This window comes from Spermophilus citellus (assembly GCF_964194105.1).
Source record: "Spermophilus citellus genome assembly, chromosome: 2".
In the NCBI taxonomy this organism is placed as follows: domain Eukaryota; kingdom Metazoa; phylum Chordata; class Mammalia; order Rodentia; family Sciuridae; genus Spermophilus; species Spermophilus citellus.
In genome coordinates this window covers 21,714,017-21,730,333 of record NC_138183.1, presented here as the reverse complement: position 1 = coordinate 21,730,333, position 16,317 = coordinate 21,714,017, and the positions used below count along the sequence as shown (strand labels likewise).

Genomic DNA, 16,317 nt, shown 5'->3' with positions numbered 1-16,317 from the left:
TTTTTTTTTTAGTTACAGATGGACACAATACATTTATTTTATTTATTTATTTTGATGTGGTGCTGAGGATCGAACCCAGTGCCTCACATGTGTGAGGCAAGAGTGCTACACTGAACCACAATCCCAGCCCCCACAGTGTGATTCTGATTTATGGTAAAGTTTGAGGACCACTGTCTTAGACCGACTGAAGTCCATATCTATGTCCCAACTTACAGGAAGGAGGATGGAAAGCTGAGGCAAGCAATAGACATTGCTTAACTCACTTCTGCTGACATCTCATTGACTCAATCTCATGACTATATGTCACTGCAAGATTAACATAGCTAAGTGTTTCCTGTGGATGAAAGTACAATAGTGGTCTGCTGCAGGATTTCTGCTCCAGTATCCCCGATCTTGGTTGTGGTACCACTGTTCTCCCAGGAGTTTACACTAGAAATAAAGCAGTCATGTTTGACACCACATCTAATCATTAGTTAAATCAGGTCGGTTCTTAAGAGCCTCTCTTTCCATTTCCACTCTTACTGCTTTAAGTCAGGTTACCTTTCACTTTTCTTACTACATTATTATGAGCTTCTGTACCTCCATCTATTCCCAAGCTATTCTTCACATTGCAGCCAGAACACTTTCTACATTGTTCATTCTAAGCCAAAAACATTCATCTTTTAAAACCAGATCTTCCTCAATCCCATTTACCTCCTCTAATATTAATCTAATACTAGATTTATCAATGTAATAGTATAGGAGCTCATAGATAACTCAAAATCATACTTTAACACTAGACAAAATATTGAATACAATGGATTAAATTTAAACTACCTCTAATAATTTAGGAATAAATTTATCTTCTACAAAAGTATAAAAAACAGCATAAGTACAGGTGTTCAGTTTCACAAAATAGCAACATTACGACTGAAAAGTTGGCTAAGGCTTTTAGTTTTGCCACTTAGCTGAACTCTCCTTTTCTTTAACAAATGGAAACAGAAGCACACCACTCAAGGAAGTGGAATCTAAAAGACCAAGGACAACGTGCTTTCAAAAAGGAGGGAGTTTTTTAGACGTTATGCAAGAGATGCCACCCTATACGTACCCTTCAGCAAAAGCTTCCAAGAGTTAGTGGACAGTTCATCTTTTCAACCGTCTTTATAACTCTCTTTCTAAGACACTTTTAGGATAGATCTCCTCCCATATATACACGGAGATCTTGTCCTGTGTCTCAAGTGACCTGTGCGTGGTAGGGGCTAATATTTGCTGAATAAGTAAATTCCTCAAGTCTCGAAGAACCATATAATGGTTCACAAGTTGAAATACCTATAAGAGACTGACAGGTTGGGCAGGTGACATACGAGAGTAAACAGAGCCATTACAGGCCTACAATACACGGGGCAGTTACATACCCCATAGCGAGATAGTTTCCTTAAGTAGGCGTCCTATATCAATCTCCTTAGCATTCTGTCTACCCCTACAAAATACACAACAATTTCTTCATTTCAAATATGCCATGGCCTTTGGTTCACTTAGGGTGGCTGAGTTACTTCCAGGCTTAACTTCCAAAAGGAAAACCGAATCCCAGAATTGACCTTATTCTAGGAGGAAAACTTTCCTTTTCCAAATTTGGCTTTTGCTGCCGAGATTTAGTATGAATTCTTCAGCGCGACTTCTGAAAAGATCTCTGTTCCAGAAACTGCCCTCTCACCACAGGCTATCCACAGACCAGTGAGGTCAGGAAGGCTTTACTCCACACTGGGTGGGCGAGTGGAAAGGCGACGCTTGCTGGCTTCTGCCCCAAAGTGCATTTCTGCCGGCGGGCCGGGAGCCAGGCTTGAGGATGGGGTGGAGAGAAAAGGTGGAACTGAAAGGTCGAGAGCCAAAGCACCCCAGGTAGTCCCTAGAGCTCAGGATCCCCAGCGGACCAGTCACTCGCCTGGCCCGAAACTGGCTCTAGAAAAAAACCCAGGCGCCAGCAAGGACGTAAGTAGCTACTGACGTACCCCGCACGGCAGACGCGGGCAGAGGTCCATTGTCCCGGTAGAACCCCGGGAGAGGGGCGGGGCGGAGGTGCCTTTCGGGGCGCTTGCGCAGAGAGCCGGTTTCCAGGGCCCTGGCTGAGCGCGGGACAGGCACAAACGCGGAGCTCCGGCGCCCCACTGCGTGCGCAGGCGCACTCAGCGATCTCCGCCTTCTTCGAGCGCCCATCCCCTGCGGGGCCTCGGGGGGCGGGGCCTCGGGGGCGGGGCCGTTGAGGAGCTCAATGCGCATTGAAGTTGCTCCTAGTGCTCCCGGCTAGCAGCTGCGGCCACCTCCTCAGGTCTGCGGAAGTCATGTTACCCAACACCGGGTAAGGGGCTGGGGACAGTGCGGGGAGAGATCGGGCTGGGTGAGTGCATGGCGCGGTGGGGTCTCTGCGAATCGCCCGGGCCAGTGAAGGTGCTGGGCGTTGGGTCCTTAGGACGTGCAGTAGTGCGTGGAAAGTAACCCCAAGTTGTGTACTACAGGGGGCCTCCGTGTAAAATCCTCTTCCTCAGGTAAAGAGTCTTGAGTGGTTTTCCCACTACGTAACCCTACCTTGGGTTTAGAAGCAGTTACGTGGGACTAGCCGAATGCCTGAAAATTCTAGGTGAAAGGTCACTGGAACAAGCTAGTGACCTTGGTGTTTCCACTTGTTCGGAACATTTGATTTTAGAGTTATAAGATAGTTGGGATACTTAAATTTAGTAACAAACTGCTCTTAAAATGTGGGTATCTTTTGGCAGTGATTTTTTTTTCAAAGTTTTAAGCGAGATAACATATTACAAAATTGGCCATTTTAAGTGTACCCGTTTGGTAGTGTTAGGTATGTTTACATTGTTGTGCAACTGATCTCCAGAACTTTTCATCTCGCAAAAACAGAAACTGTACCTCCCAGTTTTCCTTTTCCCTGAAGCCCCTGGCAAATACCATTCTACTTTGTTTCTGTGCAGTCTGGGTACTTCAAGCTGAATGACAACCGATACATTCTATATTATCTTGAAACAGGTACATAGCCAAAAGGCTTTAATGAGTTCAAAAAGGTGTGAAGTAAAGAAGAATCTTTGAAAACGTCTGTTACTTTCTGATCTTTCCATTGTAGGGGTTTATAAACTATTTTGTATACCATCCAAACAGGGACACTTATTTGAAAAAATAGTAGCAAACTCCATTTTGGCTTTGCTTCTTTTACTTAACATGCCCTGGGATATACAGACATTTTCAAAGTACATGTATATCCTCCTCCTCTTTTTAATGATTGCATAATGTATTACATAGTTTTACCTTTATTTAATTAACTTGTGCCCTATTTTTGGATACCAGATCTTTGCGGGTTTTTTTTTTTTTTTTTGGTTATTCCATCTTTGCTTCCAAGATTATCCCTGAATTCTGTGTGCACAGTGAGTGTGTGTGTTTGTGAGCATATCTGTAGGATAAATTCCTGGAGGCGAAATTGCTGAATCAAAGAGTATATGTACTTAAATTTTGATCATTGTTATAAGATATATAGATATTTGTCTCCAAAAGGGTTGCATACCCAAAATGATGAATGAGGTTTTCTAATCCAACCTATTGAATTTGGTCAGAACAAAATATTTGATAATGAAAATCTAATTAGAGAAAAAAATGGCTCCTCATGATACTTCAACTTTGTATTTGTTTCATCACAAGTGAGGATGAGGATCTCTTTATAAATATAAACCATGGAGCTTTTTGACTCCCAGAGGCTATTTGGTAATATCTGAGATTTTTGATTGTCATAATTGTGGGGAGATTCTAATGGCATCTAGTGAGTGGAGTCAACTAGATGCAGGTAAACATCTTACAGTGCACAGACAGTTCTACAACAAAACATTATCTAGTCCAAAATGTCAGTAGTGCAGAGGTTGAGAAGCTGTGGTTTAAAGCCAACTATATATCTTTTTAATGACTGGCTTACCCAGTGAGATTTTTGATTGATCTTTGAGAGCTTGCATATTTTAAAAATTTATTCTTTATCATATGTGTTACAAATACTTTCTCAGTTTTTTAAAATTGTGTCTTAGGTTTGATTATGTTATTTGTTTAACATGAAGAAATGTGTTTTTATGAAGTCAGAACTATTAATCTTTTAAGGCTTTTGTGTTTTTGGAACAAGCTCAAAGGCCATGTGTCACATCCACAGCCCAGTTGTGCCAGGCCAAAGAAAGTGCACAGAGACAGCGTCCAAAACGTGATTTATGGGGAAAGCTTACCAGTGATCAGTGACTGCTCCAAGAAGAGTTCAGTGACAACAGACTGAACTGGTAGCTCTTTCCTTCGAAGTGCTTTGCAAGCAGTGTCTACTTTCCCTCAGGTATTTTGTCCAGTGGCAGCCAACTGGACAGATGACACATATCTTTTCCAGTGTTCTTAGTTTGGCACCCATTCCCACTTAGAGAGGTTTTGTTTTGTATGTTTGGTTGCAGAAGCAGTGATATCATCAGCATTAGCTTGCATACATGACCAACATATCAAGGAGCAGCTGTTATGGTGAACATGTAAGAAACTAGCTTTCTACATATAACACTTTCTTCATATAATACTAGTAAATGTTCAATTTGAATTTCTAGTGTGCATAAGAGAAAACCAGTGTCTTACAAGATATATGATGTATTTGGACTTTCTGGCTCAGGTTTACTGTCATTGTTCCCTAAATTTTTGGGACAGAAAGGGGGCATTCAGCAACAAGATGTTTTATTGTCTCTTTTCTTTAGGGATGATGGTACACCATGCTTACATACACACACACACACACACACACACACACACACACACTTTAAATTATTGTTATAGTATTTTTATGGTTCTCTACTTTTTTTAAAAGTATTTTTTAGTTGTCGAGGGACCTTTATTTTATTTGTATGTGTGCTGAAAATCAAACCCAGTGCCTCAGGCATGCTAGACAAGCATGCTACCACTTAGCCACAACCCCAGCCCCTGGTTTTCTACTTTAAAAAAATTTTTTTGTGTGTGTTTGAAAGGGATCAAAATCTAAGGCTTTATATATGCTAGGCAAGTGCTCTATCCCTGATCTACTCCCCTAACCTTATTTTTATATTTTTATAAATATTTTACATTTTATAGCATTTATATGTGTGTGTATATATGTGTATATTTTGCATTCAGATTTTTTAAAAGACTGTTTTATTAGAACTGGAGGAGTTGCTGAAGAAGGAATGTTCAATTTGAATTTGTGAATTCAAGAGTGGAAAAGTCCTTCTAGCACCTAAAAACTGGAACTTACAGTCAGGAAAGTAGGATGGCTTCCCATGTTCAGAGTTTTTCATCCATTTAAGATTAATTTTGGCACGGAGGAAGTCCACTTCATTTTGGTTCTGATAGCCCTCCATTTGTTTCAGCAGCTTTGACCTAATAGTTAATCCTTTTCCTTATGTCAGAAATTCTACTACTATCACATGTGAAATTCTTGTATGTATAGGGATCTATTTCTGGACTTTATGTTCTGTTATAGTGGTCTTTCTGTTCGTGCAATGGTATCAAACCACTTAATTACTCTAGTTTTATAAAATATGTTAATATTGAGAAAAGCTAGATCTTGCCTCATTTGGAAATATTTTTTTTCAAAAATTTCCTGATTATTCTTGGGTCTTTATTTTTTCAAATGAACTTTAGAATAGTTTGAATAGTTTTTTTTTTTTTTAAAGAGAGTGAGAGAGAGAATTTTTTTTAATATTTATTTTTTAGTTCTTGGCGGACACAACATCTTTGTTGGTATGTGGTGCTGAGGATCGAACCCGGGCCGCACGCATGCCAGGCGAGCGCGCTACCGCTTGAGCCACATCCCCAGCCCCAGTTTTTTTTTTTTAATTAAAAACTTTTTTTTTTTTTCTGGGTGTGGTGTGCATGGTCATAGTCCAAGCTATTTGATAAGCTGAGGCAGGAGGTCACTTGAGCCTAAGAGTTTGAGACAAGCCTGGGCAACATAGCAAGACCCTGTCTCAAAACCAAAACCAAGGGGCTGGGGTTGTGGCTCAGTGGTATAGCACTTGCCTAGCACATGTGAGGTACTGGGTTTGATTCTCAACACCACATATAAATAAATTAATGAAATAAAGGTCCACTGACAACTAAATGTGTGTGTGTGTGTGTGTGTGTGTGTGTGTGTGTGTGTAAAATTAAACAAAAACAAAACCAAACAAATCATTTTCCTTTTTAAAAATGGTTAAAAATTTCTTCACATTTACCCTGATTTTCAGATCTCAGAGAATTTTAGTAAGTTGAGGTGTAGGTTATCTCTACATTTGCAAGTTTTAGCTACCTACCCATGGTATTTGAGAAATGTGGACTCTTTCTCTGAGGTGCTCTTGTCATTAACATTCTGGTTCTAATGCTTTGGAGCTGGAGGAGATCCTTCCTGTAGTACCAGTCTAGCTGCCTTTGACTTTCTTGCTGCCAGTGCCATCTGGCTCTAGGTGAGGAGGAGAAGCCCTTTATCCTAGTGGGAAGCAATCCAGCTCTGTCCTGGGCAAAGGGATGGGCCTTTTAAAGCAATAGTTGGGATATTTTCATGTGAATATTTACATTAAATCAAGTTAATAATCTGTGTATACTACTTTTTATATATGGAAAAGGGAATATTACATATGCAGATGTAAAATGTCATATATACATATAGTGTGTGTGTCTGTTTGCATATTTCTGGAAAAATAAATACAGAAAGGATCAACCAGAAATCAGTGAAGCATGTAACCTCCAGGTAAAGTACCAGAGTTCTTTGAGTGTATATTAGTATAAGATTTTTTTTATAATTTTTAAATTTGTTTTAATTAGTTACACATGACAGTACAATGATCTTGACAATACATTTGAATCAGATGGGATATAATTTCTCATTTTTCTGAGTGTACAGGTTGCAGAATCACATTGGTCATGCAGTCACATATATACATACAGTAATAATTATTTCTACTTTATTTTGCTGTCCTTCCATTCCCCCCTTCCCCTCCCCTCCCCTCCCATCACTTTTCTCTACCCAATCTAATGTGACACACTTTTTTTCCTCACATTGTCATACATGTATTTTGTATAAAGATGAGGGTCTCCTTCCATTTTCCGTGCAGTTCCCCTTCTCCCTCCCTTTCCCTCTAGTACAAGATTTTGACTTTTAAACGATGTACATATTTTACAATATCCCTTATCAAAGATGAGGGGATAGAAAAACTAAAATTGAGGGGCTGGGGATGTGGCTCAAGTGGTAGCGCGCTCGCCTGGCATGCGTGCGGCCCGGGTTCGAACCTCAGCACCACATACAAACAAAGATGTTGTGTTCGCCTGCCAAGAACTAAAATAAATAAATATTATAAAAAAAAAAGAAAAACTAAAATTGAATTAAAAAATAAACAAACTTAGCTACATATCAAACTTAACACATAAACATACAAGGAAAAGAACAAATTCTTAAAATTTTTTAAAAAAATATTTATTTTTTAGTTGTTGTTGGACACAATATCTTTATTTTATTTATTTATTTTTATATGGTGCTGAGGATCAAACCCAGGGCCTTGCACATGCTAGCCAAGTACTATACCACTGAGCCACAACCCCAGCCCCAATTCTCATAATTTTTGATGTATGATCTGTCTATAGATTTTAAAGGGATTTGAGCTAAAGGCAAAAAGAAGCGAAAAGAAATCTTGAATTCTGCTTAGGAGACTTATTACTGGCATTGGCATAGTTATTGGAAGACTGTTGTATCTTATGCTACATACCTTTCTCTCCTTGCTCTGACTCCTTAACAGAAGAATGGATGGGATTCTTACTCCTCTTCCCTTTGATAGGAGTGAGAGATCCTAGAAATTCTTTTTGTAGTTTCCAACTTGGCCCACAGGGCCATTGTCCTTTTTCTTTTAGAGTCATTTCTGTCAGCATCATGTTCTTATTATTGAAACTGTCAAGGCCTGGGATTCTTAGATCTCAAGTGTTTATCTTAGGCTTTTTTTTTTTTTTTGGACTGTACTGGGCATTGAACCCATGGTCTTATGTATACTAAACATATATTCTCAACAATATATTTTAATTTTGTCTTTTTTAACCCTACAATCATTATTTTATTATTAAAATCTTTAGATTCTATACTTATTTACCCATATCTTTGGTTTTCATATCTTCTTGCATCTCAGACTTTCTTTTTTCTTTTTTTTTTTTTTTTAGAGAGTGAGAGAAGGTGAGAGAGGGGGGGAGAGAGAGAGAGAGAGAACTTTAATATTTATTTTTTAGTTATCGGTAGACACAACATCTTTGTTGGTATGTGGTGCTGAGGATCGAACCCTGGCCGCACGCATGCCAGGTGAGCGCGCTACCGCTTGAGCCACATCCCCAGCCCGCATCTCAGACTTTCCATCTGGAAACTTCTAATTGAAGTAGTAAGACATAAAGAAGACGTATATAGACTGGGGTTGTGGCTCACAGGTAGAGCGCTCGCCTACCATGCATGAGGCACTGGGTTCAATCCTCAGCACCACATAAAAATAAAATAAAGATATTGTGACCATCTATAACTAAAAGATAAATATTTAAATAATTAAGAAGTATATGGATTGCAATGAAATAAACATTGTTGCCATTATTTGTAGATGATATCATCCTACATAGAAAACTAAAATAATGTATAACTAAATTATCAGAATTAATAAGAATTTGACTATTTTAGGATCTAAAAGTCAATGAAGAAAAATAATTTAGATTTCTATACATGAACAAAAATCTGCAAGAAATATAGAAATATATTAGATTTATAAAAGTATAAAATTCAAAATCCTGAGTAGGGACTCTACTATAAAACAAATGATCTATATCCTTCAGCAAATAATGGTTTATAGATGGAAGGAGAATTAGTACAGATTGAGATTTATAAGATATGACAAATGCAATGTGAGAGCCTTAATGGATCCTGATTTGATCAGACCAACTGTAAAAAGACATTATTGAGAACATTATAAAAGTTTAAATATGGGGGCTGGGGATGTGGCTCAAGCGGTAGCGCGCTTGCCTGGCATGCGTGCGGCCAGGGTTCCATCTTCAGCACCACATACCAACAAAGATGTTGTGTCCTCCGAGAACTAAAAAATAAATATTAAAAATTCTCTCTCTCTCTCTCTCTCTCTCTCTCTCTCTCTCTCTCTCTCTCTCCCCCTCTCTCACTCTCTCTTTAAAAAAAAAATAAAAATAAAAGTTTAAATATGGACACATACTGGATGGTATTGAGGGATTATTTATTTTCATAAGCATAATAATTATGTTATATCAAAAGTGTTTATCAGAAAAGTGAATACTAAAGTATTCTTTTTTTTAACATTTATTTTTTAGTTGTAGATGGACACAATACCTTTATTTTGTTTTATTTCTTATGTGGTGCTGAGGATCGAACCCAGGTCCTCGCACATGCTAGGTGAGCGCTCCACCCCAGCCCCTAAAGTATTTTTATGTGAAATTATATGACCTTTGGGATTTGTTTTCTGATAATTGCTTTCAAATTTTTGATAATTGTTCAGGAAATAAACTGATTGTACTATTTTTATTTTTAGATATATTTGAAAATTCTGTAATAAATAATTTAAAATGGTCTTAGTCTTTTTTTTTTTTTCGAACCTTTATTTTGTTTATTTATTTTTATGTGGTGCTGAGGATTGAACTCAGTGCCTCACACAAGCTAGGCAAGTGCTCTACCACTGAGCTACAACCCCAGCTATGGTCTTTGCCTTTTTTTTTTTTTTTTTTTTTTTTGTTCCTTTTTCTTTTTGGCACTGAGGATTGGACTCAGGAGCACTTTTACCACTGAGCTACATTTCCTTCCCTTTTTATTTTTTATTTTGAGGAGGGTCTCACTAAGTTGCTTAGGGTCACTCTAAGTTGCTGTTGAGGCTGACCTAAAACTTGTGACCCTCTTGTCTCAGCTTCCCCAGCAGCTGGATTACAGGCATGTACCACAGTGCCTGACAAAAGTGATCTTTGTCTTTACACTGATTGTTTTTTTGTTGCAAAGGAATATTAGTAACTATACAGTGGAGAAATCTGATAATATTGGTTGGATGATAAAATTAGCATTATCAGTAAGACCAGGTAGATACTGTGTACTTCCTGATCTGATACACTGAAGAAAATAGTATTTCATATTCTGGCTGGGAATGTATAGCCTGGCTCTGATAATGAGGAAATACCAGATGAATCTAAAATGAGATTCAGGGGCTGTAAGGGTCCGGCGAAACGTCGGAGAAGGAAAGACCACACGAGACTAGCTTCATGCAATGGCAAGGGGGATTTTTATTAGGGATCCGTTCCAACGCGTTGGGACTCTGTGCTCACTCAAGAAGGGAGAGCAGCCCAGAGCAGAGGTCAAGCAGAGCTTAAGTACACTTTTTGGAGAGGGCGGTGGGCTTTGCATACATCAGAACAAATCATCATGAGGCGCGGGGAAATTGAACAACAATTCTGATACATGATTAGTCCATTCATTGGAGGGAACAGTTTGGGCAGGGGTGATTGGTCACTTCCAAGTGGGGCACACATTCAAACTGATTGGTCCTGGGGCCTATATGCGTACGTGCCATGTTACCTGGAGCCCTTAGCTATTAAACAACCAGGGAATCAATGGAGATATTTACTGAGCAGCTCCCGCATTGTCCTAACAACTTACAGGTTCCGGGGATAGCAGAGGAATTGTAACAATAGGCTTTTACCTTTTAGCCCAGGCCTTGTAATCTAGAAGCTTTACAATGTCCTAGTCTTTTACACTTTAACTCAGACTTTTGCAGCTTAGAATCAGCTTAGAAATTTTACCTTTACAGGGCTAGGGTGTGGCTCAGAGGTAGAGCGATCGCCTAGTATGTTCGAGGCCCTGGGTTCCATCCGCAGCACCACTTAAAGATAAATAAATAAAGATATTGTGTCCAACCTCAAAAATAGAAATAAAAATAAAATAAAATAAAATGAGATTCATTCTATTTTTTTTTTAAAGGAATGGAGGAGTGCAGGTGCAGTGGCACATGCCTCCAATCTCAGTGGCTTGGGAAGCTGAAGCAGGAGGATTGTGAGTTTAAAGCCAGCCTCAGCAACTTAAGGAGGCTGAGACAAGAGGATCACAAAGTTGTCCTAAGCAACTCAGCGATAACTTGTCTCTAAATAAAATGAGCTGTGGATGTGGCTCAGTGGTTGAGCATCCTTAGTTTCAATCCCTGGTACCAAAAAAATAAAAGTAATGGGGGTATTTGGGGTTGTGGCTCAGTGGTAGAGCGCTTGCCTAGCATGTGCGAGGTACTGGGTTTGATTCTCAGTACTACATATAAATAAATAAAGGTCCATCAACAACTAAAAAAATTCTTAAAAATTAAAAGGAATTGGGACTGTATTTTTCAAAAGGTCAGTATTATAAAAGACAAGAGGCTGCAAAAATGTTCTAGATTAAAGGAGATGAAAGAGATATGAAAGTAAAGGCATAGTCTGATCTTCACCTGGGTCCTGTATTTCAGGGCAAAAAATTGCTCTAGGGCATTGTTGGGTCCATTGACAAAATTAAAATACTGATGTTATATTAGATATAAGTAGTTATTGTGTTAATGTTATATATACTAAGGTTGTTAACTCTACTGTGGATATATAAAAAGATAGGCCTTGATGTATTCATCTTACTCTTAAGTGGTTTGGAAAAAATAAGATCTATGGAAGGACAAGAGTGGGGATGAGCAGGAGTACAAATGACAAAGCAATGAGGTCAACTACTAATCTGGGTGGAAGATATTTGTGTATTCTTCATATTATTCTTACAACTTTAAGTTTGAAATTATTTACAAATACAAACTTGAAAAAAAGTTAAAAACAATGGAGTACCCAAGAATAAAGTCAGTAAAAAATGAGTAATACTTTTCTGTAGAAAATTATACAATTATATGGGGCTGAGACTGTGACTTAGCAGTAGAGCGCTCACCTAGCACATGTGAGGCACTGGGTTCAATCCTCAGTACCACAAAAAATAAATAAATAAAATAAAAGTATCATGTCCAACTACAACTAAAAAAAAAGTTTTTTTTAAAAAAAGAGAATTATACAATTATATGAAAAAACATTAAAAACCTAAATAAATGGAGAGTGATACCATGTTCATGGATTGTAAAACAGTTACGAAGACACCAATTCTTACCAAACTGAGTTATAAATTTAATATAATTTCTATCAAAATCCCAACTAATTTTGCTGTGTAGATAGATAAAATATGTGTGAAAAAGCAGAGGTCCAAGTATAGCCAAGAAACCCTTGAAGAAGAACAAATGGAATTTTTTGCCCTATCAGTTATCAAGAATAATAAAGCTATTATAATTAAGACTGTGTGGTCTCTGTAGACCAGTGGACAGAATAGAAAGTTTAGAAGCAGGTCTATAAATTTATGGAGTTAATAAAGCTGACATTGAAGACTGTAGGAAAGATAAGTTTTTCAGTTTTAGACAGTTGGTTAATCATACATGGGAAGAAATAGATTGGCTTCCTAAACTTTAAAACTTTAAAAGGCAAACCATAAAACACATGGAAGCTTAATATGCTTGTAGGTAAGGAAGAATTTCTTATCCTAAAAGCATTGGCCATGAAAAGTAAATGTTCATAAATTCTGCTATATGAAAAATGAAGAATTTCTCTTCATTGAAAGATATATATAAAGATAGTGAAAAGGCAAGACACAGTGAGAAGATATTTGAATGTATATAATTTATAGACTTTATGAGTCAATAAGAAGAAAAATAACCATATAGAAAAATAGAAGAACAAATTAATAGGAATTCTTGGGAGAAGGAACATTAAGTGACCATTAACATGAAAATATGTTCAACCTCATTAGTAGTCAGAGAAATGTAAATTTTAAACCAGCATTTCATACTACCAGATTAGCAAAAAAAAAAAAAAATTAAATGACTGACATTACCAAGTGCTTGGGGGCAGGGCGGGGGGGGGGTGTGTGAACTGTCATCTCATACACTGCTAGTAGAAATATTAACCACTTTGGAAAGGGATTTGGTATTGCTTGAACTTCAGTGTTTATTTATCTATTCCCATGTAACAAATGATTCCAAATTTTAGTGTTTTAAAACAATTTTTTTTTTTAAGGTAATAGGGAATCAACTTAGAGTGTTGGGTAAATGCTAGGCAATGCTCTCCCACTGGGCTGCAATCCCCAGCTCCTTTTTGGTTTTGTTTCAATTTTTTAGTTGTATATGGACATAATACCTTTATTTTTTATTTTTACGTGGTTCTGGGGATCGAACCCAGTGCCTCACGCATGCTAGGCAAGCGCCATACCACTGAACCACAACCCCAGCCCCTGTTTTGTTTTGTTTTAATTTTATTTTGAGACAGTATCTCAATAAGTTGCTCAGGCTGACCTTGAACTTGTAGTACTCAACCCTCAACTTCCAGGATTGCTGAGATTATGTGCACCACCATGCCTGGCAAAAACAACTTATTTTTCAAAATTCTTTGGGTTGCCTGGGTTCTTCTCCATGTAGTGCATACATATGGCTGCATCTAGCTGGTAATTTTGCTAAAATGTCTTAAGTAGCATCAACAAATGATGAGAGGCCGTGTGGAGAGACACTCTGGAGGGTGTCTGTTCACATGGCCTCTCATCATTTGTTAATCTACTCACTAGCAGCATGGCATCTGGCTTCTAAGAGAAAGTAGAAGCTGCCCACCATTTTATGGTTTGGAAATTCAAGAGTGTTGCTTCTGTCACATTCATTTAGTCAACAAAAGCCATAGGCTAACCCAAACTCAAAGGGAGGGGAAAATGTACTCCTTCTCTTGACGGAAGGAATGTCAAAGAATTTGTGGTTACCTTTGATTCATAACAATATCCTTTAAGCCAACAGTTACACTAATAGATATGTGTTCTAGGGAAACCCTTGCATGTGTGACTGAAGATAGGTTCAACAGTATTTGTCACAGTATTGTTCATACTGCCAAACAACAAAATACCTGGAAAATACCTTCCACTAAGTCCATAAGCAGCAGGATAAATAAAAAAAATATAGTTCATATGTGGACTCTCATATGTTGATAAAAATAAAAAGTATAGTCACTTGCATCAACATGGTTAAATCTCCAGTGTTTGAAAGAAGCAAATCTCAGAATAACATATACTATATGAATCTATTATATAAAGTTCAAAATTAGACAAAAACCTAAACAGTGTGTTGTTTAAATAATGGTTAGGCAAAACTTTTCTGAGAAGTACCAGACAGTAAATATTTGACTTTATGTAGATATACATATCAATTTCCATTTTTTTTCACAAGGTCTACTAATGGGGAAAATGGAATTCTATTTTTGAGATGGTAGTGTGGTATAATATAGTTCCTAGAGCTGCTACCATAAACTGGGTAGCTTGAAACAAAATTTTTTTTTTAGATATTTATTTTTCAGTTTTCGGTGGACACAACATCTTTGTTTGTATGTGGTACTGAGGATCCAACCCAGTGCCCCACGCATGCCAGGCGATCGTGCTACCACTTGAGTCACATCCCCACCCCTTGAAACAAATTTTTAAAAAAATATTTATTTTTTAGTTGTAGATGGACACAATATCGTTATTTTATTTATTTATTTTTATGTGGTTCTGAGGATTAAACTCAGGGGCTCACACATGCTAGGCAAGTACTATATTGCTGAGCCACAACCCCAGGCCCTTGAAACAAATTTATTCTCTCATTGTTCAGGAATCGTGAAGTGTGAAGTCATGGTGTCAGCAGGGCTCTGTCCTTCTGAAATGCTGAGTAGAATCCTTGGTCGTGTCTTCCTAGCTTTTGATGGTGCCAGCAGTCAGGTGTAATCCCCCTCTAGCAGCTGTATCCCTCCAATCATATGGTGTTGACAACATGGCATGTGGCTGTCTTCACATAGTCTCCTTTCTTCTTAGGAGGACACCAGGAATAATTGCATCAAGGGCCCACCCTACTCTAGTAAGACTTCATCTCAGCTAGTTCTGTTTTCAAATAAGGTCATATTCTGAGGTATTGGAGTCTAGGACTTCATCATGTCTTTTGGGGGAACACAATTCAGTCAATAACAGGGAAATAATGTTTTGCTTAGTTGGTGTTCAAGGTAGTGCTCTATCAAATTGATCACAAATATTCATCTGTAAAAAAACTTTCTCAACTTTGATCAGACATACATAAGCAGTGGTCATATTTGGCTTGTGGGCCATAGTTTGCTGACCCTTGGTTAAGAGATTGATACACAGATAGTAGAAATGATTACAAAAACAACAACAGGGAAGAATGATAATATTTAAGGTAGTTTTTACTTTGTGGGGTGGGAGAAGGAAGGAGGATAGAGTAGAGAAAAATAGACAGGTGGTGGCAATATTTTTTTTTCTTGGTTATACCACCATTCATTTTCATTTTGTTCTTTTAGCTTTGCACATTCATTTTATGTGCTTTTTGTATATTTGCTGTATTTTACCAGAAACTGTCTCCACTTTTGCCTTCTCCCATTTTCTGCTTTCTTCTTATCAAATAGTTATTCCTTATTAAAAACCTCTCCTCCTTTCACCTCTGCTGTCCTACTTGAGGAGTGCAAGCCACCCTCCAGGGCTTGGCAGGAGCCGGACCTTCTTTTGTTAACATGCTTGCCTGTCCATGACCACTTTTTTCTTTGCCATTGTCACTTTTGCTGTCTTCTCTTCACCTTTATCTTTAGGCAGGCTGTGTTATTTGTCCTTAGAAAGCAAACAAGAAAGTAGGTTTCCCTCTTTGTCATCCTACTTTATTTTAGATGTTTCCTTCTCATTAACAACTAGGAATGTAAGATGGAAGGATGTGAAGAATGAAGTGGACATAGGGAACTGTCAATGCATTCAATCAGAGTATTTCTGATCAATACTTAGCTCTTTGAGAGCCCTTTAGGGGCTCTTTGGTTGTTGATACCGGAGATTGAACCCAGGGGTGCTCTCCCAGTGAACTATGATGCCCCGATCCCATTTTTTTTTTTTTTTTTGAGACACAGTCTTGCTAAGTTGCCATCTTGCCTTAAATTTGTGGTCCTCCTGCCTCAGCCTTCTTAGTAACCATGATTACAGGCATGTGCCCCGCACTGTGGTCTAGGTTGGTTTGTTTAACAGCTTTACTAAGATGTGCTTCACACCAAACATTTCACCTGTTTTAAATATGTAGTTCAGTGGCTTTTAGTATATTTACTAAAATCACCACAGTCAATTTAAAAACCTTTTAATAACTGAGTGGTGTGATGATTCATGCCTATAATCCCACCTACTGAGGCAAGGAAGATGCAATT

General features: G+C 38.0%; 1 protein-coding gene and 1 long non-coding RNA gene across 2 annotated transcripts in view; both read left to right on the top strand.

Annotated features, from left to right (window-relative positions):
* Window positions 1-2,178: 2,178 nt before the first annotated feature.
* The window catches only part of HSDL2 (hydroxysteroid dehydrogenase like 2), a 70,070-nt gene continuing 55,931 nt past the window's right edge, over window positions 2,179-16,317 (top strand). Inside the window, exon 1 of the mRNA XM_081282460.1 lies at window positions 2,179-2,335. Coding sequence (XP_081138586.1) covers window positions 2,319-2,335 — 17 coding nt within the window. The 5' untranslated portion in view covers window positions 2,179-2,318. The remainder of the gene's footprint in view (window positions 2,336-16,317) is intronic.
* On the top strand, window positions 9,351-11,185 carry LOC308658569. Its single transcript, XR_014024198.1, has 2 exons — window positions 9,351-9,433; window positions 11,000-11,185. It is a non-coding gene; the product is annotated as an uncharacterized lncRNA (long non-coding RNA).